Source organism: Oncorhynchus mykiss, chromosome 12, assembly GCF_013265735.2.
Source record: "Oncorhynchus mykiss isolate Arlee chromosome 12, USDA_OmykA_1.1, whole genome shotgun sequence".
NCBI classification, from domain to species: domain Eukaryota; kingdom Metazoa; phylum Chordata; class Actinopteri; order Salmoniformes; family Salmonidae; genus Oncorhynchus; species Oncorhynchus mykiss.
Window position 1 is genome coordinate 63,321,896 of NC_048576.1, and position 23,908 is coordinate 63,345,803.

The 23,908-nt window shown below is 41.0% G+C and overlaps 1 protein-coding gene across 1 annotated transcript; it reads left to right on the top strand.

The window, feature by feature from the left end:
- Window positions 1-8,011: 8,011 nt before the first annotated feature.
- Window positions 8,012-11,595, top strand: LOC110537973 (heme-binding protein 2). The gene is made up of 7 exons (XM_021624462.2): window positions 8,012-8,133; window positions 9,168-9,227; window positions 9,384-9,465; window positions 9,821-9,941; window positions 10,063-10,202; window positions 10,797-10,960; window positions 11,077-11,595. Coding segments are annotated over exons 1-7 (645 nt in total). The 5' UTR covers window positions 8,012-8,131; the 3' UTR covers window positions 11,153-11,595.
- The last annotated feature ends 12,313 nt before the right edge of the window (window positions 11,596-23,908 follow it).

The following is a 23,908-nucleotide window of genomic DNA, read 5'->3' on the forward strand; positions in this document are numbered from 1 at the left end:
AAATGTACTGAACAAAAATATAATCTCGACATGCAACAATTTATAGATTTTTACTGAGTTACAGTTCATATGATGAAATCAGTCAATTGAAATAAATTAATTGGGCCCTAATTTATGGATTTTGCATGACTTGGAATAAAGATCTGCATCCATTAGTCACAGATACCTTAAATGAGCCTCACAATGAGCCTCAGGATCTCGTTATGGTACCATACCATAACCCCAGAGCCAGCATGGGGAACTCTGTTCACAACATTGACATCAGCAAACCGGTTTCCCAGACAACGCCATACACGTGGTTTGCGGTTGTGAAGCCTTGTGGACGTACTGCCAAATTCTCTAAAACGACGTTGGTGGCTTATGGTAAGAGTAATGAACATGACATTTTCAGGCAACAGCTCTGGTGGACATTCCTGCAGTCAGAATGTAATTGCATGTTCCCTCAACACTTGTGACATCTGTGGCATTGTGTTAAGTGACAAAACTGCACATTTTAGAGTGGCTTATTATTGACCCCAGCACAAGGTGCACCTGTGTAATGATCATGCTGTTTAATCAGTTTATTGATATGCCACACCTGTCAGGTGGATGGATTATCTTGGCAAAGGAGAAATGCTCACTAACATGGCTGTAAACAAATTTGTGCACAAAATCTGAGAGAAATTAGGTTTTTGTGCATATTTTGTTATTAATATTGGTACCAATTTGAATAAATGTATTGTTTTTCTTACATTTAGATTTCAGTGGGAATTTCACTGTACATTTACAGCATTATCCCGGCACCAGAGTTGCCAGCTTAATACTGTAATTTTGCTTTACAGCAGAGATGCTGTAATATATTTCACAGTACTGTTTGCCTTACTGTAATACATTACAGCATCCCTGTAAATTTACAGCAGGGATACTGTAAAAAAAAGTTATATTTGGAAAATAGAGCCCATGCCTTAATTTTAAGTTGTTTGGCAAATGTACGTGTTTTAGAAACCATAGAACCTGCTCTTAACAATGGGTTATTCAATTAAAACGTCGTACTTGCATGAAGGATGATTTGAAAAAGTTTATTTTTGAATGCGGGTTGTGGATGAATAATATTTCCAGCTGTTGGATATCCTAACTCTGTCTGGATTCCGATAGGAATTACACATCACTTTGCAAAGCAGAATAAAGTGACTTGCGGGCCTGATGTGGCCTGTAAACCAGGAGTTTCCTAACACCACTGAGTTAGGGTAAAACTAGGCCATCAAAATAAGGTCTTATGATGTATGTATTTTGTCAGATCATTTTAATGATAACATTCGCCTAGGAACTCCCTTGGTGAAAGCCACAGGCCTTTAAAAGGAAATAATTCAACAACCATGTCTGTGTCAGTAACAAATACAGTCATGGGTGGTAACTCTACAATTCACTCAAAAAGAAAAGGCACCCTGGGAAACATGAAAATGTGACTTTAAACTATACACCATTTCATTACATTTCACTCCACTGTAAAGTGGATTAAAAAAGAAACCTGCACACTGCTCTTGCTGGTATCACTGCTCTTTATTAAGCTTTACTTATCAAGGCCTTAGTCAGAGCTTTTGAGCAGTGTGCGGGTTTCTTATGTTTTTCTCATCTTATTCAACTGTTACCATGCACCTGCAACAAAGATAGCTCAGATGTGTGAGTGCCTTTTGAATTTTACTCCACTGTAAAGTGAAATTGTGTGATTATCACCACAGTAGAGTGAGTGCATTTTATATTTTACTCCAGAATAGATGCCTATTCATTCATTCAGTTAAATGCCTATTCATTCCCTGCAGTGTATTGTGAATTTGACACAGCTAGTGTGTTTTTCCCTACTCTGTGTAGGTTACAGAAACACTGTCTAAATGTTAACATTTTAACACTTTTGAAAGTGTGAAATTCACTCTGTTGAGAGTGGATGAATATACACACTGCAAAAGTGTTAAAATTAACATAACAGCGAGTTACTTTCACACTTCTGCGTTTGCTCTGTAATAATAGATGTAGCCTATAGACACGACTAAATTGACAATAGTCTGATGGGTGACAATATTAATTGCCCTGTGAATGAAGATACTGCAGTGCAGCGTGGGTAATTGACAAAGTAGGGAACAGAGCTTATCAAAAATAAACTTTTTCAAATCATCCTTCATGCAAGTAAGACGTTTTAATCGAATAACCCATTGTTAAGAGCAGGTTCTATGGTTTCTAAAACACGTACATTTGCCAAACAACTTAAAATTAAGGCATGGGCTCTATTCTCAAAATAGAACTTTTTTTTACAGTATCCCTGCTGTAAATTTACAGGGATGCTGTAATGTTTTACAGTAAGGAAAACAGTACTGTGAAATATATTACAGCATCTCTGCTGTAAAGCAAAATTACAGTATTAAGCTGGCAACTCTGGTGCCGAGATAATGCTGTAAATGTACAGTGAAATTCCCACTGAAATCTAAATGTAAGAAAAACAATACATTTCTTCAAATTGGTACCAACATTAATAACAAATTAACAACCATATTTGACAATAGAAGAAACAACAGTTAACACATACTGTATGTAACCAAGGAAGAGCGTAACGACAACACAAACATAAAAACTATAATGTGTGCCTGTGTGGTGGTGTGTGTGGGGGAGAGAGTGACAAAGAGATAAGAGTTCAAATTGAGATTGAGTACAATCTTAGATCTGTGATCAGGGGCAACTAGTTGCTTAAGGGGGTTCAGAGGTGGTGAAACACAACGGGACAGTTTGGGCAGGAGAGCATCCAGGAGAGAGAAGTCAGCGCAGATTCAGGTATTCCTCATGGGGCTCCGTAACAATCCTCCTCAGTTCTGATTTTGTCAGCTCTACTCACCCCTAGGACAAGCATAGAAAAAGAAAGATGAAAAGGAGAGACAGAGAGCACTAGGACTGTTACTCTGAGTAGAAAGACAGGGGGAAAATGACATATCAAGCTGGTGCCGTGTGTGTGTGTGTGTGTACTTACCTTCATTTGTGTGTGTACTTACCTTCATTCAAATTCAGTGAGCTCAGTGAGATCTTGGAAGAATGGGGCACTGTAGGGTTTGAGAACAGTTGGCTTCATCTGGGCCACTTTTTCATGCCTTTTTGTCCCATCTTCAGGGTTCATCATCTTGGGTTGATTCGAACCTACAGCATACATCCAATATAGTTTATGAAATCAATGGAAGCATTGAACAAAGACATATAAGAAAGCGAGTTAGATACACCTACTTCAAACCCTAGCTAACTAATAAAACATTGCTTTAGCCAACAAAATACCACATGTTATTTTACCAGACTCACACGTTCCTTTATTTCTTTGACACCAAATGTTTGCATAAAACTGGTAAAAAAAAAAAATGACTGAAGACTCCAGCCACCCAAAGTCATACACTTGACACTTACATGCGACTTCTACTATCAGAATACAAAGATCGCATTGAAAAAGACAGTTTAAATGTTTAAATGCACAAAAGGGGTTTGATTGTGTTCAGACCTGGCTGACCGCTTCAGGAGGGGGATCAGGGATGCTTCAAGTTTGGATTTCTCCATTCTGGATGCAATCAGGCTACCGAAAGCGCATATAGTGGGCAACGCCATCAGCACTCCTCCCACAAGTCTCCAGAAAACATTTGTTTTGGGACCGATGCACCTTTTCAGTTTTAACTGGAGGAAATGCGTTCCCAGCGTGTGAGGAATGTGTTTACTGGCCTCAAATGCTGGCCAGCTAGTTAATATTTAGATTTTTTTTTAAACTAGTTTTACTAGAGTTATTCTAACCCGTTTGCAATTCCTTTACTTGCTAGATTGCTGGCTAGCTACAGAGGTTAGCTACTGGCATCGGTTTTTGTGTTATAATCATATTTTGCATATTTCCCTGTTTGTAGAATGGATACTGGAATTTGAATATGGCACGGGAAAAGGGAATCCGGACACACTGTGAACACAGTAGACACATTTAAATGTAGGTGTAGATGCATGACCCATTCAGAATTCCTTGATCCGAACTCCATGATCAGAATACTAAAGCTGCACGAACAGTCAAGTCTAGACACGGACATATACTGTCTTGGACCAAAAGGCCCCTGAACAGCTTATACCCCAAGCCATAAGACAAATAGATACCCAGAGTATCTACATTGACCCTTTTTGCACTAACTCCTTTTGACTCTATGCACACACAATGGACTTTACCCACACATTCACACATACTGACACTCCAACACACACACACACACACTCGCACATAACATGTACGTACAGGAACACATTTGCCACACACACACACTTATATAAGAGTGAACTTTTTGGCCTGAATGCCAAGCGTCACATCTGGAGGAATCCTGGCACCATCCCTACGGTGAAGCATGGTGGTGGCAGCATGGATGTTTTTCAGCAGCATGGACTGGGAGACTAGTCAGGATCGAGGAAAAGATGAACGGAGCAAAGTACATAGCATAGCATAGATGCTTGATGAATACCTGCTCCAGAGTGCTCAGGACCTCAGACTGGGGTGAAGGTTCACCTTCCAACAGGACAACGACCCTAAGCACACAGCCAAGACTACACAAAAGTGGCTTCAGGTCAAGTCTCTGAATGTCCTTGAGTGGCCCAGTCAGAGCCCGGACTTGAACCCGATCTAACATCTCTGGAGAGACCTGAAAATAGCTGTGCAGCAATGCTCCCCATCCAACCTGACAGAGCTTGAGAGGATCTGCAGAGAAGAATGGGAGAAACTCCCCAAATACAGGTGTGCCAAGCTTGTAGCGTCATACCCAAGAAGATTTAAGGCTGTAATTGCTGCCAAAGGTGCTTCAATAAAGTACTGAGTAAAGGGTCTGAAAACTTATGTAAATGTAATATTTTTGTAATACTTTCTTTTACAAGTTTGAAAACATTTCTAAACCCTGTTTTTAATTTGTCATTGTGGGGTATTATGTGTAGATTGATGAGGGCTAACAACTATTTAATCCATTTTAGAATACGGTTGTGATGAAAGAAAATGTGGAGGAGTATGCTGTTTGAGGAGCATGCTCTCGCTGCGCGACAGGTGATATTCTGCCCAAACTCTGTATGTCATGGGCTCTCCAACCCTGTTCCTGCAGCTACCCAGTGCTTAATTTAGGAAACTAAGTGAAATCTGTTCAGGAACATCGATAGTAACACGTTTTTCCAACAAAACATAGGAGGAGATGAAAATGCATGATGGTGAGATATTCTGTATAGCTAAAGGTAATGTGTTACCCAAATAATTATGAAAAAATAAGAAATTCCCTATTACTGGGTTATTCAAAATCAAATACAAAGTCACTATAATTGTAGGCTTTCTGTAAGCCGCCCCGAACAATCAATGAACCAACAGCATCGCCTGGGGCTATACATTCTTTCCCAGGGTATACATTTTGGAGCGTAGCATAAGGTAACCAGTCCATCCAGTATGCATAATAATATAGTCCACACTCAAAGGTGTTTACTCAAATTTGTTTAATTTTGGAGTACTTGCTAGATCAATTATGTACCAAATCAAATCAAATCAAATGTATTTATATAGCCCTTCGTACATCAGCTGATATCTCAAAGTGCTGTACAGAAACCCAACCTAAAACCCCAAACAGCAAGCAATGCAGGTGTAGAAGCACGGTGGCTAGGAAAAACTCCCTAGAAAGGCCAAAACCTAGGAAGAAACCTAGAGAGGAACCAGGCTATGTGGGGTGGCCAGTCCTCTTCTGGCTGTGCCGGGTGGAGATTATAGCAGAACATGGCCAAGATGTTCAAATGTTCATAAATGACCAGCATGGTCGAATAATAATAAGGCAGAACAGTTGAAACTGGAGCAGCAGCACGGTCAGGTGGACTGGGGACAGCAAGGAGTCATCATGTCAGGTAGTCCTGGGGCATGGTCCTAGGGCTCAGGTCCTCCGAGAGAGAGAAAGAAAGAGAGAATTAGAGAGAGCATATGTGGGGTGGCCAGTCCTCTTCTGGCTGTGCAGGGTGGAGATTATAACAGAACATGGCCAAGATGTTCAAATGTTCATAAATGACCAGCATGATCGAATAATAATAAGGCAGAACAGTTGAAACTGGACCAAAGATTAAATTAAATCAGTCTTATGTTTTTCTGCCATTTGTAATTCGCTCTGTACCCACACAATACACTGCTAGTTCACCCATACTCACTTATATTCTCTTACTCTCTGCTCATTGTTAAAATCACAGAAAAACCTTCTCACACCTATCTTGTTAAACATATCATATTACTCAAACTCCTGATGTTAACGTTTATACACTGATGTAAACACGCAGGCACTATTTCAAAGAAAGGGAAGAAAATCTATACAAAAGCTTATTCAGATTAATGAGGGTTCTTTGAAGAACCCTTCTTGCCTTCCGAACAATCTTCAAAGAACCCTTTCTTCCCGAAAACGTTTTTTTTTAGGATGAAAAAGGTTCTATGTAGAACTCTTTGCCTTACAAATAACTTTAGTCTTCCAAAAAGGTTCATCAGATAAAAACAGTTCTTGGCAGAACCCTATCCCTCTGCAAAGAACCCTTTTGGAACCCTTTTTTCTGAGAGTGTAAATGAACTGTACTCTAGTGCTTTGTGTTGGAACAGGGCGTCTCATGCTCAGAGAGAAACAAACACACCTCTGATGTTTTGTTCAATCACTCTCACAAGCTCATTTTATCTACAAATGTAAAGTTTTTGAACAGCAGCAGCAACAACAACAACAAATACAACAACAATCAGCTCTGCAGTCAGTGTGACAACATTTGTTCCATGATGCCATGGAAATGTCCACAACATACATTGATGGTCCTGATCAAATCAGGCTAAAGCAACGTGTTGGCTAAGAATTTGACCTAAAGCACATACTTCTCCACATAGAATGGACATAAGAGAGGGGATCATATGAGTTATTTTGAGTTTTTCTTCATCTGAGGCTGAAGTCCCCAAGTGAAGACTGTCACCCGTTGAGCCCCTGAGGTGGTGACCAGCTGACATCACAGGGGACGTCAGAGGTTTGTTAAAGGTCATTTAAACTGAAATTGACTTTGACTTTCTAAATCTAGGGCAGGGTTCATTCCATGACTGCATCCATCTTGGTATTCCGTGGCTTCCTATTCTTGTTTCCTTGTCTCCTTTCCTACACTGATGTAAAAGAACAGGGGACAGTTGAAATCAGATTCAAAGTGAGGAGCGCCGTTTTGTATTCACCACCTATCCTTTGTCTCTTCGGGTCAGTCCATGTGAAGAGGAGAGGAGGTGGCCATGTGGTAGGGAGCGTTGGGCAAGTAACTGAAAGGTTGCTGGTTCAAATGCCCGAGCCGACTCGGCAGAAAAATCTGTAACCCTAAATGCTCCTGGATAAGGGTGTCTGCTAAATATTTTTTTAAATGAAGCCCTTCCAGACTACTGAGATACACCCCAGAGTTCTGTTTTCTTGGCTACTCGTGGGGTCAAAGCTGAGCTCTTTAGGTCATCCAAGTGCTGTCTTATCTGCTTTTATAGGTGGGGAATATGGTTTGATATGAATTGGAAAATGTTTGCCCAATGTACATCGGATTTTTTCATTTTAATTTCACTCTACTTTATAACAACTTAATATCATAAGAAACGTGGATTACAAAGGGTCCATGTTAGCACCAGTTATAAACAGGGCTACTCCATTGTCCACTAGTGATTGGTAATGTCGACCCAGCAGTGCTCAGTGAACAAACTACATGCAAGTGCTATTTCTTTAGTCTAAACGTGACAGCCAGGCTGTTATTGCGAAGCAGCAAAGGCTTTAATTACGAAACAGAAATACATAATAGTCTGCTACACGTGACGGATCTAGTCACAGCCTCTTTCTCAATAATCCTATACTTGCTTTTCAAAGACGGATCAAGATCGATCTTCTCACGTTATCTAACTTGGCACACACTTATTTATAAACCACCTTTTCTTCTCTTCCGCATGTGAAGTCCATTGTACATTCTGTGGTGAAGTGGGTGTGTTTTGGGGGGGGGGGGGCGATGCAAATATCCCTCAGTTGGTATAAATAGTTTCTCTGCAAGCATTTCCCTCAGGCCAGTGGATGCATCTGAACTGAGCTGATCTAAAAGACACACATTCAGCACAATGTAAGTAGAAATGATAGTTTATCATTGCATTGACTAGGTTTGTTTGAGTTGTTATGGTGTTAAGTAATTTTAATTAAGATTTTTCTAGAAATAGAAATGTGTAATAACACAGTTTACTGTCTTTTAAAGTATTACAATATTGCAATCTTAGTCAGTTATGTCTGTATAACATATTTGTTATATGATTATGTCACTGACTGTTTGTGTGTACTTCAGGTTTTTCATGTGATGACACACTGTTTTGTGTACTTCAGGTTTTTCATGTGATGACACTGTTTGTGTTCTTCAGGTTTTTCATGTGATGACACACTGTTTTGTGTACTTCAGGTTTTTCATGTGATGACACACTGTTTGTGTGTACTTCAGGTTTTTCATGTGATGACACTGTTTTGTGTACTTTAGGTTTTCAAATGAAATGTGTTTGTCACATGCGCTGAATACAACATGTGTAGTAGACTTTACAGTGAAATGCTTACTTCCGAGCCCTTTCCCAACCATGCAGAGTTAAAAATGAAGAATAATTTGCAAAATACAAAAGGAAATAGTAACACAGTAAAATAACAATAACGAGGCTAAATACAAGGAGTACCAGTACCGAGGCATTGTGCAGGGGTAGAATGTTGTTGAGGTAGAATGTTGTTGAGGTAATATGTACAGGTAGGTAGGGGTAAAAGTGACTAGGCAATCAGGATAGATAATGAACAGAGTAGCAGCACCATATGTGAAGAGTGTCAAAGAGTATTACATTGTGTCTATGTGATGGCACTGACTGTTTGTGTGTACTTTAGGTTTTTAATGTGATGACACTGACTGTTTGTGTGTACTTCAGGTTTTTAATGTGATGACACTGACTGTTTGTGTGTACTTCAGGTTTTTAATGTGATGACACTGACTGTTTGTGTGTACTTTAGGTTTTTAATGTGATGGCACTGACTGTTTGTGTGTACTTCAGGTTTTTAATGTGATGGCACTGACTGTTTGTGTGTACTTCAGGATTTTAATGTGATGACACTGACTGTTTGTGTGTACTTCAGGGTTTATTTTGTAGGGTTGGTTGGCTTGCTTCTCATCTTGACTGCTGAAGCCAGAGTTGGGTAAGGATGTTATAACACACATCTGTTATTACTTCTCTCGCATCGTAACCGCACGTTTCAGAATGAATACTCTGTTTGTGTAGTGAGTGAACGGTCTCCGTGCTAAATCGTATGCTGTTGTCCGTTTATTGATTTGTTTTCCACCGATCCCTTTAGGAACTCCTCTGAGTCTCGCTTCTGCACCGAGTCAAAGGAATGTCTGCTGTATGATCTGGTGTGCAAGAATGACGATTATGAGGTGAGTCTTGTGCAGCACAAATTAATGGCACATTGGGGCTACAACATAGGAGTTTGTTTCACCACCTTTTTGGTGACAGATTTTTTTGTGTTTCGTTGTTGTTCAGGGTGGCAGATACAAAACAATAGCATTTGCATATATCAAATTGACAACATGATGATCCCCCCCCCACCCCCCATTTTGGTTATCGCATCGGGTTTCGGTAATTGGAAACATGTTGTAGATCAAGTTATGCAGGGTTGTAGATCAAGTTATGCAGGGTTGTAGATCACCCTAATCCCGTTCTCAACATCTGTAACTCAAATACACTCTCCAGCAGAGGACTCGTGAGTGAAGGTTTGTGTCTGTGTTACAGGTGCGCCACTATGACTCGGTGAAATGGGTGTCGACAGACGAGGAATGCTACTTCATGGACAAGGCCACTTACACTGCCTTCCGGAGACTCTTCAAATACATCACCGGATCCAACAAGGCTGGTGTGTGTGTGTGTGTGTGTGTGTGCGTGCGTGCGTGCGTGCGGATGCACATGCATGAGTCTGTTTCCGTGCGCGTGTGTCTACCTGGTAACAAGTGCTTACACACATGTTTTTTCTATAGGCGTCAACATTGACATGACAGCTCCGGTGACTGTCAAAATTGAAGAGAAGAAGAAGATGTGGGCGTCATCTGTCTTCACCATCAGCTTCCTCCTGCCGTCTGACTATCAGATGATTCATCCCCAACCCACTGATGACAAGGTAAAGCCAAATCACAAATAGACTCTACGCCCTATGCACTTGTGAAGATCTGAGAGGATTTGATTGGTTTAAGCAATATGGTGAAACTTCCACTCAGCCTATCAGAGGGCAAAGTGGAGCTATTACCATATTGCTGACACCTGTCAAAACCCTGTAAACCTGACACAATGACATCCACATCGTTATCCAGGGGTCTGTAATATTTGTGTGGTTTATTGTGTGGTTTTTCAAATACTTAAGTTGAGCTTGCCTGGCTCAATGGCACCAATGGAATAGTCCCAACAGTGCAAACCCCGCCCACCTGGCACTCTAGAAAAACTGAATCTAAGTTGGACATAATATGATTGTCTATCAGACCTGGGTTCAATAAGTATTTTTCAAATACTTCGATTTAGCTTTTATAGAGTGCCAGGTGGGTGGGGATTGCACTTTTGGGACTATTCCATGGTGCCATTGAGTCAGGCAAGCTCAATCGAGCAAAGCTTAAGTATTTGAAAAAACACAAATACCATTTGAACCCAGGTCAAGTATGTCATGGCTTTTTTTAAAGACTGTGGTTAACAATGTGGATGTCTTTGTGATTTCCCCGTGCAGGTGTATTTTACAGAGACGCCAGACATGAAAGTGTACGTGAGGAGCTACGGTGGATGGATGATGTCTTTGACATCCAGTGTAAACTCTATGCTGCTGAAAAGGCAGCTAGACAACGTCCAGGCCACCTACAACAAAGACTACCACTATGCTGTGGGATATGACAGGTGAGAGCACAGATACAAATCCTTCAATGTACTCATATCCAACATCCAACACAATTCCACCAAAATACTTTTTCAAACATACTTTAATATTTTATGTGTGTGTATGTGTCCTACAGCCCAATGAAGATTCTGAATAGGCACAACGAGGTGTGGTACATGGTTGAGGGAGAGCCTGTGTGCCCTACCTCCTAAACATCCTCCTCCATTACTGCTGAGTCTGGCATAACCACTTTGAGGAGGACCAATGGGAGGTGCATGGTAGACTGAGAACATCTGAGAAAGTGTGGTTTGGGGGCAACAAAGATGTTAACTAAGATATGTGTCTCTGATCTGGTGGCACTATAATCCAAAATCAATATGCCACATACTATAGAGTGTATACAAACTGTATGTCTTAGAATTTGCTCATACTTATTCAGGGTTCAGTTTGTTAGGGAGGTGACTAGCACCCCCGAGACCTGTGATTCGAACTCTATACATAGAGGTTCTAACAATGTGGGGTGAATGTAGACAGGGATATGTTTGTACTAAATAACTGGTTTCATTTGTCAAAAAGGAAGTTACTTTTCACTAACTACAACATTCAATGTTGGACATGATTTGGATCTTTTTCTCATTAAAATATGAATAATGTCTGTGTTGAGTTGGTTTCTTCTTAAAAATATGCCAAACAAATCCTCTCCAGCTCTTTGGTCGTACTCGAGTGGTGGTGAATACTGTAGGATTATAATGAACATAAAATCTTGGCTAAATGTGTCGGATACCATATTTGTTATATAGTCTGTCCATGAGAGATTACAATGAACAATACAAATGAAAAGTTAAATTTGACGTTTGAGTAATTTAGCAGACCTTCCAATCCAGAGCGACTTTGTCACTCTTTTCAAAAACACCGCGAAGTCGTATACAGTGAACACTGTACACCTTTCGCCAGTCAGTGCCGCCGCTACGAACGAGGGCATGTTCTATAGAAGGAAGCTCAAATACTCACTTCAGAGTAGCAAGAAAACAGATCACAAGTACACTCTTTGAAAAAAAGAGTTCCAAAAGGGTTCTTTGCAGAGGGATAAGGTTCTACCAAGAACTGCTTGGATCAGAATAACCATTTTTGGAAGACAAGGGTTCTTTGTAAGTCAAAGGGTTTTTACCTAGAACCTTAAACGTTCGAAGAACCGTTTTTGGAAGAAAGGGTTCTTTGATGATTCTTTGGAAGGCAAGAAGGGTTCTACATAGAACCATACATAATATTTCCCAGCATGAGCTATTGGAGATTTTCAGAATAATTTGTTTTACTGTAATATCTGTTTTTGCATGTAAATTGATTGGATGATTAATTTTATGCTACACAAAGATAAAGAACATACAGTTTTCTAAACTAATCCAATTTGTTAGTAATTGGATTTATTGCATACATTACTGAGGTAGTTGTTCCAGTTTAGATGATTGAGGTTGTCTCAGTATTCAATCTTCCCTACCCTGGCAGTCATTCTGAATGCAGATTGTGGGTGATTAAGGTTACCCTCAGAACATCCTCAATTTGTCTGGTCATGGACTCTACAAGGTGTCGAAAGCGTTCCACAGGGATGCTGGCCCATGTTGACTCCAATGCTTCCCACAAGTGAGTCTTGTTGGCTGAATGTCCTTTGTCCATTCTTGATACACACGAGAAACAGTTGAGCATGAAAAACCCAGCAGCGTGGCAGTTCTTGACACAAACCAACACATGCAATTGTCTCATGGACAAGGCCACTTACACTGCCTTCCGGAGACTCTTCAAATACATCACCGGCTCCAACGAGGCTGGTGTGTGTGTGTGTGTGTGTGTGTGTGTGTATGTGTGTGTGTGTGTGTGTGTGTGTGTCTTCTGTAACCCTTCTCCTCCCCTTCATCTGCAATGATTGAAGTGGATTTAACAAGTGACATCAATAAGAGATCATAGCTTTTACCTGGTCAGTCTGTCATGGAAAAAGCAGGTGATCTTAAAGTTTTTTATACTCAGTGTATCAAATCAAATCAAATTGTATTTGTCACACATGCCAAATACAACCTTACCGTTAAAATGCTTACTTACAAGCCCTTAACCAACAATCTAGTTTTAAGAAAATAGAGTTAAGAAAATATTTACTAAATAAAATGTAAATAAAAAAAGTAACACAATAAAATAACAACAATGAGGCTATATACTGCATAGAAAATGTTGTTTCCCCTTTACATTTTTCTTCTCTATTCTTTTTACTTATTGCCATTTAGTGGGTGTTAACGAGTACTGTTAGTTATATGCTATGGTTAAATAAGCGTAAGAAAGTCTGCACGCTGCCCATATTGATTGTTTTGTTCTATGTTCATTTATTTCTTAAATACACTCCCTGAACATGCTTCCCGACTCCCAGCGTACACGTTACATGACCAAAAAATAGTTAAACAAATCAAAATATATTTTATATTTTTCGATTCTTCAAAGCCACCCTTTGCCTTGATGACAGCTTTGCACACTCTTGGCATTCTCTCAACCAGCTTCATGAGGTAGTCACCTGGAATGCATTTCAATTAACAGGTATGCCTTGTTAAAAGTTCATCTGTGGAATTTCTTTCCTTCTTAATGCGTTTGATCCAATCTGTTGTGTTGTGACAAGGTAGGGGTGGTGTACAGAAGATAGCCCTATTTTGTAAAAGACCAAGTCCATATTATGGCAAGAACAGCTCAAATAAGCAAAGAAAAATGACAGTCCATTATTCCTTTAACACATGAAGGTCAGTCAATGCAGAACATTTCAAGAACTTTGAAAGTTTCTTCAAGTACTGTCGCAAAAAACAAAAAAGAGGACCGCCACAGGAAAGTAAGACCCAGAGTTACCTCTCCTGTAGAGGATAAGTTCATTAGAGTTAACTGCACCTCAGATTGCAGCCCAAATAAACGCTTCAAAGAGTTCAAGTAGCAGACACATCTCAACATCAACTGTTCAGATGAGACTGAGTGAATAAGGGCTTCATGGTCAAACTGCTGCAAAGAAACCACTACTAAAGGACACCATCAACAAGAAGAGACTTGCTTGGGCCAAGAAACATGAGCAATGGACCTTACACCAGTGGAAATCTGTCCTTTGGTCTGATGAGTCCAAATCTGAGATTTTTGGTTCCAACCTTCGTGCCTTTGTGAGACGCAGAGTAGGTGAACAGATGATCTCCGCATGTGTGGTTCCCACCATGAAGCATGGAAGAGGGGGTGTGATGGTGTGGTGATGCTTTGCTGGTGACACTGTCAGTGATTTATTTAGATTTCAAGGCACACTTAACCAGCATGGCTACCAAAGCATTCTGCAGCGAAATGCCATCCCATCTGGTTTGCGCTTAGTGGGACTATAATTTGTTTTTCAACAGGACAATGACTCAAAACACACCTCCAGGCTGTGTAAGGGATATTTGACCAAGAAAGAGAGTGATGGAGTGCTGCATCAGATGACCTGGCCTCCACAATCACCCGACCTCAACCCAATTGAGATGGTTTGGGATGAGTTAGACCACAGAGTGCAGGAAAAGCAGCCAACAAGTGTTCAGCATATGTGGGAACACCTTCAAGACTTGAGGAAAAGCATTCCAGGTGAAGCTGGTTGAGAGAACGCCAAGAGTGTGCAAAGCTGTAAAGGCAAAGGGGGACTACTTTTTAACACTTTTTTGGTTAGTACATGATTCCGTATGTTTTATTTAATAGTTTTGACGTCTTCACTATAGTAAAAATAAAGAAAAACCCTTGAATGAGTAGGTGTCCAAACTTTTGACTGGTACTGTATGTGTCATGGGTGTTTTTTTGTATTGTATTACTTTTTTTATAATATTTTTCTTAAAATATATTTGCTGATTAATATTCCAACCAATGATATATGATTGAAAGTTGCTGTCTTGTTTGCTGTCTTGTTGGGTGTTATGTTTTTGTTGTTATTTGTGTTGTGTAATGTCATATTGATTTAAAAAAATGTATACAAAAACTTTATTGACAAGAAAAATGTGTGCAGGTACAGGTTAGACGAGGTAATTTGTACATGTAGAGAGGGGTAAAGGGACTATGCATAGATAATAAACAGCGAGTAGCAGAAGTGTAAAAACAAAAGGTGGGGGGTGGGGTGTCAATGCAAATAGTCTAGGTGGCCATTTGATTAATTGTTCAGCCATTTGAACCTAGACTTGGCACTCCAGTACCACATTGCAGTGTGATAGCAGAGAGAACAGTCGATGACTTGGGTGACTGGAGTCTTTGACATTTTTGGGGCCTTCGTCTGACAGCGCCTAGTATATAGGCCCCGGATGGCAGGAAGCTTGGCCCCAGTAATGTACTGAGCCATACGCCTGACAGTCGGATGCCGAGCCGTTGCCATACCTGCCGTTGACGCAACAGGTCAGGATGCTCTCGATGGTGCAGCTGTAGAACTTTGATCTGGGGACCCATGCCAAATCTTTTCAGTCTCCTGAGGGGGAAAAGGTGTTGTCGTGCCCTCTTCACAACTGTCATGGTGTGTTTGGACCATGATAGTTTGTTGGTGATGTTGACACAAAGGAACTTGAAACTCTCAACCCGCTCCACTACAGCCCCGTCGATGTGAATGGGGGGGGGGGGGGGGGGGGGGGGTGTTCAGCCCTCCTTTTCCTGTAATCCACGATCATCTCCTTTGTCTTGCTCACGTTGAGGGAGGGGTTGTTGTCCTGGCACCACACTGCCAGGTCTCTGACCTCCTCCCTATAGACTGTCTCATCGTTGTCGGTGATCAGGCCTACCACCTTTGTGTCGTCAGCAAACTTACTGATGGTGTTGATAGAACCCTTCATAGGTTAATATTTTATCTGTCCTATTTCTATAGAGGAAGAATCTAATTATCCCATGTTGTGATATATTTTAACACTGTAACATGATTTGTTCGTTAGGAAATATTTGAATATTAAAGATTTAATAGTGTCTTAGTTTTGTAGTTTCATTGGTTTGGTTCAACTAGTGTAACATTGTTTTGTTCAACTACTACCAAACAATTTTGAACCACCATCAACCATTTCCTGAACAGAAGCATAACCTAGATAACGTATCTTTTCCAGAACATATAAGGTTTCAATAGAAACACAACCTGGATATGATAGGTCCGCAATCCCAGGGGACAAATAGATTGCATCCCAAATGGCACCCAATTCCCTATAAAGTGCACCCTGGTCAAAAGTAGTGCACTATATTGGGAATAGGGTGCAATTTGGGACTCATGCCACGTCCATGAATGTCATAATTCATATCCCGACAGAGGGGAAAGTTAGATAAGCGATCACCCTTGGACTGCAGTCTTATCTCTGACGTCAGTCAGCACATCATTAAGATTACCATGTTGTGCTCCAGCCCAGTGATTGGCATGTTGTTATCTGCACCCACCTGGTAAGTGATCTGGAATGTTGCCTATTGAGAAACAAATAAATCCTTGAAATTGCACCCCTGGAGGTCAGTGCCCCAGGGACTCAAATGCGGGTTTTCACTGTTTGAAGTTACTTTGGGTTGTAATCTTCTTAGTAATGTTCCTCACTATTAACCTACCTGCCTGCCTTCCTACTTGCCTGCCTTCCCACCTACCCGCCTACTGATCTGCCTCCCTGCCTGCTGACCTACTAACCTACCTGTCTGCCTACCAACCTATCTACCTGCCTACCCATCTGTCTACACTGTAAAAAAAGGTCCTGTCATTTTTACAGTACATTACTGGCAGCACACTAGCCAGTAGTCTACTGTAAATTTACAGTAAAATACTGGCAGCACAGATCTTTACAAATGTACAGCATATTAAGTTAACAGCTGACTACAGCAACATGGTGTATTTCTAGATGTTACAGTGCATTACTGGAAGTATAGTGGTTAGTAAACTGTTGTAGATTTACAGTGCAGGCAGCTTAGTGTCAACAATGGCCAGTATTTCTGTTACGTGTATTTCATATAGGTATTTCAATAGTGTCAATACCTATTTTGTCATTTGTAATTCACTGGCTTTGAAGTACAATTCAACAGTTTAATTAGAATACATGTATTTTGTCATACAAAAATACATGTGAAAGTAGCCCGCTTAAATTATTACCGGGTGGCGCAGTGGTTAAGGGCGCTGTACTGCAGCGCCAGCTGTGCCAGCAAGAGTCCCTGGGTTCGTGCCCAGGCTCTGTTGTAACTGGCTGCGACCGGGAGGTCTGTGGGGCGACGCACAATTGGCCTAGCATCGTCAGGGTTAGGGAGGGATTGGTTGGTAGGGATCTCCTTGTCTCATCGCGCACCAGCGACTCCTGTGGCGGGCCGAGCAGTACTACTAATACTACATTCAATGTAGAATCAGTTTGGAAGGTGACAAACACCAGTGGTGAGAATTATATTGTCCCCGTCAAGAGCCCAGGCTTTTGCCAAATAGATGGTATGGAGTATGAGTTCTCGGCTCTGGACCGCACAAGCTTTATATTGCATCCTGCTTAGGCACTTTGCAAGTGTTAAAATCTCAGTGTTAAGGTAAAAAGTGTTGTGAATGTTAAATCTGAGTGTTGATTCCATTGGGATTAACATCAGTGGGATTGAAATTGACACCACATGCGGTGAATAAATGAAATGTTATTTGAATCACAACTGTGTGGTGGTGTTACTCGACTGTGTTGAGTTCATTTCCGTTCATTTGAGTTAATTTCCAAAATGAAAAAGACGTGGGAGGGGCCTCATCCCACAATGCTTTGTTGCTGGTAGATTAAAAAAAAATAATAATTAAAAAGTTTGTTTTAATATCTATGTTTCTGCATACACATTTATTGATGAATTGATCTTATACTATACAAAGATAAATATATTTTTCAAAACTAATCCAATCTATAAGGGGATGGATTTATTGCACCCGTTACTGAGATAGTTGTTTCAGTTTAGATGCTTTAGTTAGTCTTGTTTTCTGAGTCTGTCACCAAAGCAGTTATTCTGAATGCAGGTGGTAAAATTTTCCACAGCTGGATTCCAGTAGGAATTACTAATCATGTCATAAACCAGTTTATTGTGACTTGCAGGTCTGATGTTGCTCATGAGTCAAGATTTCCAGAAGACAATGTAAGGTCATACAGGTTTTATGTTTAATCCAAACACATTTACTTTACTTTCTGGATCCATAGGCTCAACACACTGTCTCCTCTTGACCTTAACCAAGAGTTTGACTTGAAACTGCTTTTAGTTTCATAATGTCAAAATTGTTTTTTTTTATTATCCTAATTTAATATTTTATATGTATATTATTGTAAATATTGATCACATTACTTGGGTATGATCTTATATTTTGATACATTGAATGTTAATATTGTGAAACTAAGGTAATATATTTTTACCTCCTGTTTCAGGAAGTGATGTCACTGAGTTCTGCCCCTATATTTAAGCACCTCCATCCTCACCTGGGATATGGATGCCTGAGGAAGACAGAAGGGTCGAAACGTTGTTACAATAAAATCACCCGGGAGAATGAGCAGCAAGTGTGCAGCGTTTTCCTTTCTGTTTTATATCTTTGACATCACCATCAATTGTTATCTCCAAAGTTGTGGCATCTTCCATAAATTGCAGCTGCGAATCCGCCATAGAAATAGTTAGAATAAGATGAAGCTCGGGTAAAATCGATAACTACTGAAAGATAGCTGACATGCGTTTCTCTACATTATAGTGATCACGGTCCAACTTTTGCTGCAGTAAAGCAAAGCCAAGTCAGCCCGTGCTCATGGTTCTCACATGGGAATTGAAATGATAGACTACAATGACTTTGCTCGTGATCATGCACGCCGCAAATGACATGTACTGTAACTATAAGTTACTTGGATGTTCTTTTGCGGGTGCATTTGCCTTATCTGGATAGACACTTGTGGTTTCTAGCTAACGTTACACACGCGTGTAGTGAAGCAAACCTTTAGTGGTCAAAACCATTCATCTTGGGGCGTCAAGGGGAGCGGGTTTGCAAAATGTGATCACATCACACAGTTATACCATTTATAAAATGGTCATATATACATATTTTTAAGACTAGTTAAAAGACAAGTGAACATTTATAAATTATCCAATTGTTTATAATCATTTTTTGGAGAAAAAACAAACAAGTCAAGATGCAAAAACGTAAGTTTGTAACCCCTATTTCTATTTGCTCCATGGCTCAGGCGGCTAAGTGGACTCAAGGCTCATCTCAGTCACGAAGAGGAATAAATATACAGCTGTTTCTGATTAATAAATAATGCCGTGCTGGTTGGTGGGTGGTAACGTTCAAATAAAAACCAGCCCTGAAACGAAACGTAGGCTGAAAAAAAATGGTATGTCATATCAAATAAAGAGACCGCATTCACACGGCTTCCCACGGAATTGGAGGTTCGGATGTGTCACTTCATGCCCAAATATGTCATACATTGGTTAAAACGAGGAATTATTGACGTAATCCGTTGTGCAACATCAAGGGTAAGCTCTGGCCATCATCTTTTAGCTCGAAAAAGTGGATTTCTACTGCTGTGTGGCTTTTTAAAATAAGATTAATTAAAAAAAAATGTAATAAATCACAGTCATGGGAAGTAAAACGTTTTTGGAACCTTTACTGAGAATGTTGTTGTAGTTGAGGATACATTGGGGTCGTCAAGGTATTTTGTATATTTATAACAGACCAAAAGGACTTGGCAAAACGCTCAACCAGTAAAGGTTTAAGAGTTGTTACCGCTCTAATCTGTTCCCTGTACACATTAAATTGGTAGAGCACTACTCCCACATATCTGTTCAATTGGTAGGCATTCTCACTAACCGGTGCAAAAAAATATAGCCACTTACAAGGTACGCATCGAAATATGTTAATGACCCAACAATTCTTTGCCATCCCACAACATTGATAGAAGGCTGCAGTAAATGTATAGCAAAATAGGAATACAGTACTTTTACTTGATGTAATACAATTCAAGCAATTGCTGTTGAATAAGTAATTATATATTACAGCATACCAATTAAAATGGTGTGTTTTTATATCACTTGCACTTGAAGAGGCCCTAACAAAGGCTTCTAAACTGGCAAGGACTAACGGGCGAAACAGATCAAAAGGACTTGGCTAAACCACTGTCGTGGATGCAAGGACCGATACCACTTCTGACACCAATGTACTGAAACAGCAGGGAGCAGGTCTCGAACCCTCGACCTTCTAGCGCGCCGGACCTCGGGCTATCGACTGTGCCGCAAAAGCATGCTCGTGCGGCAGAGTCGATTTCCGCGCTTTTAAACCCAGGGTCGTTACACAATGTTAATGAGCCAGAAACAACAATACCATGCACCCACTGGTGTTCAAAAGATTTTTGGCGCTCCAAAAATACCGCATGGTACTCTTCTGTGGGGTGGTACTTAATTGCACTACATTACTGGCAGTGCAGTAGCCAGTAAATTACTTTCAATTTACAGGAAAAATGTTTTTAGATGTTTTAAAACACAGTACTGTCGTCTGTGGCACGTAGCTTAGTGGTTAAAGAGCGTTAGGCCAGGAACCGAAAGGTCACTGGTTCTAATCCCGAGCCGACAAGGGGAAAATGTCTGTGCCCTTGAGCAAGGCACTTAACCCTAATTGCTACTGTATGTTACTCTGGATAAGAGCGTCTGCTAAATAAGGCATGTAATATAGAATTATGTAGTTAAATTTACAGCAATCTGTTGGTCTACCTTCCAACCTACCTGCTTACCCACAGTATCAGTCAAAAGTTTGGACACACCTACTCATTCCAGGGTTTTGCATTATTTTGACTATTTTCTACATTGTAGAATAATAGTGAAGACTTCAAAACCTATGGAATCATTTGGTAACCAAAAAAGTGTTAAACAAATAAAAATATATTTGAGATTCTTCAAAGCTCCCTTTGCCTTTGACATCTTTGCACACTCTTGGCATTCTCTCAACCAACTTCATTAGGTAGTCACCTGGAATGCATTTCAATTAACAGGTGTACCTTGTTAAAAGTTAATTTGAGGAATATCTTTCCTTAATGCGTTTGAGCCCATCCGTTGTGTTGTTACAAGGATGTGGTGGTATATATAAGATAGGCTTGACAATCAACTGGGCTTGACAATCTGGACCCTCTATTTCTGAAACTATCAGCCGCCATTGTCGCAACCCATATCACCAGCCTGTTCAACCTCTCTTTCATATTGTCTGAGATCCCCAAGGATTGGAAAGCTGCCGCAGTCATCCCCCTCTTCAAAGGGGGAGACACCCTGGACCCAAACTGTTACAGACCTATATCTATCCTGCCCTGCCTATCTAAGGTCTTCGAAAGCCAAGGTCACTGACCATCTCGAATCCCACCGCACCTTCTCCGCTGTGCAATCTGGTTTCCGAGCCGGTCACGGCTGTACCTCAGCCACGCTCAAGGTACTAAACGATATCATAACCGCCATCGATAAAAGACAGTACTGTGCAGCCATCTTCATCGACCTGGCCAAGGCTTTCGACTCTGTCAATCACCATATTCTTATCGGCAGACTCAGTAGCCTCGGATTTTCGAATGACTGCCTTGCCTGGTTCACCAACTACTTTGCAGACAGAGTTCAGTGTGTCAAATCGGAGGGCATGCTGTCCGGTCCTCTGGCAGTCTCTATGGGGGTGCCACAGGGTTCAATTCTCGGGCAGACTCTTTTCTCTGTATATATGAATGATGTTGCTCTTCCCTGATCCATCTCTACGCAGACGACACCATTCTGTATACTTCCGGCCCGTCCTTGGACAGTGCTATCTGTGCTATCTAACCTCCAAACGAGCTTCAATGCCATACAACACTCCTTCCGTGGCCTCCAACTGCTCTTAAACGCTAGTAAAACCAAATGCATGCTTTTCAACCGTTCGCTGCCTGCACCCGCACGCCCGACTAGCATCACCACCCTGGATGGTTCCGACCTAGAATATGTGGACATCTATAAGTACCTAGGTGTCTGGCTAGACTGTAAAGTCTCCTTCCAGACTCATATCAAACATCTCCAATCTAAAATCAAATCTAGAGTCGGCTTTCTATTCCGCAACAAAGCCTCCTTCACTCACGCCGCCAAACTTACCCTCATAAAACTGACTATCCTACCGATCCTCGACTTCGGCGATGTCATCTACAAAATAGCTTCCAATACTCTACTCAGCAAACTGGACGCAGTTTATCACAGTGCCATCCGTTTTGTTACTAAAGCACCTTATACCACCCACCACTGCGACCTGTATGCTCTAGTCGGCTGGCTCTCGCTACATATTCGTCACCAGACCCACTGGCTCCAGGTCATCTACAAGTCCATGCTAGGTAAAGCTCCGCCTTATCTCAGTTCACTGGTCACGATGGCAACACCCACCCGTAGCACGCGCTCCAGCAGGTGTATCTCACTGATCATCCCTAAAGCCAACACCTCATTTGGCCGCCTTTCGTTCCAGATGTACATAGTCTATCAGTAAATAGCCCACCCAATTTTACCTACCTCATCCCCATACTGTTTATATTTATTTACTTTTCTGCTCTTTTGCACACCAACATCTCCACCTGTACATGACCATCTGATCATTTATCACTCCAGTGTTAATCTGCAAAATTGTAATTATTCGCCTACCTCCTCATGCCTTTTGCACACAATGTATATAGACTCTCTTTTTTTTTCTACTGTGTTATTGACTTGTTAATTGTTTACTCCATGTGTAACTCTGTGTTGTCTGTTCACACTGCTATGCTTTATCTTGGCCAGGTCGCAGTTGCAAATGAGAACTTGTTCTCAACTAGCCTACCTGGTTAAATAAAGGTGAAATAAAAAAATAATTAAAAAGAATAGCCATATTATGGCAAGAAAAAGCTCAAATAAGCAAAGAGAAACGACAGTCCATCATTACTTTAAGACATGAAGATCAGTCAATACAGACGTTTTCAAGAACTTTTAAAGTTTCTTCAATTGCAGTCACAAAAACCACAAAGCACTATGATGAAACTGGCTCTCATGAGGACCGCTACAGGAAAGGAAGACCCAGAGTTACCTCTGCTGTAGAGGATAAGTTCATTAGAGTTAACTGCACCTCGGATTGCAGCCCAAATAAATGCTTCACAAAGTTCAAGTCAGACACATCTCAACATCAACGATTCAGAGGAGACTGTGTGAATCAGGCCTTCATGGTCAAATTTCTGCAAAGAAACCACTACTAAAGGACACCAATAAGAGACTTACTTGGGCAAAGAAACACAAGCAATGGACATTAGACTGGTGGAAATCTGTCCTTTGGTCTGATGAATCCAAATTTGAGATTTTTGGTTCCAACCTTTGTCTTTGTGAGACACAGAGTAGGTGAACGGATGATCTCCGGATGTGTGGTTCCCACAGTGAAGCATGGGGAGGAGGTGTAATGGTGTGGGGGTGCTTTGCTGGTGACACCGTCAGTGATTTTATTTAGAAAGCATGGCTACCACAGCATTTTGCATCCCATCTGGTTTGTGCTTGGTGGGACTATCATTTGTTTTTCAAAAAGGACAATGTGTGGGGTGTGGGGGCTGTGCTTTGGCAAAGCATATCACTCCTGTTTGGCCCTGTCCGGGGGTGTCCTCGGATGGGGCCACAGTGTCTCCTGACCCCTCCTGTCTCAGCCTCCAGTATTTATGCTGCAGTAGTTTATGTGTCGGGGGGCTAGGGTCAGTTTGGTATATCTGGAGTACTTCTCCTGTCCTATCCGGTGTCCTGTGTGAATTTAAGTATGCTCTCTCTAATTCTCTCTTTCTCTCTTTCTTTCACTCTCTCGGAGGACCTGAGCCCTAGGACCATGCCTCAGGACTACCTGACATGATGACTCCTTGCTGTCCCCAGTCCACCTGGCCGTGCTGCTGCTCCAGTTTCAACTGTTCTGCCTTATTATTATTGGACCATGCTGGTCATTTATGAACATTTGAACATCTTGGCCATGTTCTGTTATAATC

What these genes read in the sequence shown, in the direction of transcription:
- LOC110537973 (XM_021624462.2), top strand. An exon ending in ACTGCTGAAGCCAGAGTTGG is followed by an intron (nt 9,228 to 9,383) that starts GTAAGGATGTTA and finishes CGATCCCTTTAG; the next exon opens with GAACTCCTCTGAGTCTCGCT. An exon ending in TATGCTGTGGGATATGACAG is followed by an intron (nt 10,961 to 11,076) that starts GTGAGAGCACAG and finishes TGTGTCCTACAG; the next exon opens with CCCAATGAAGATTCTGAATA.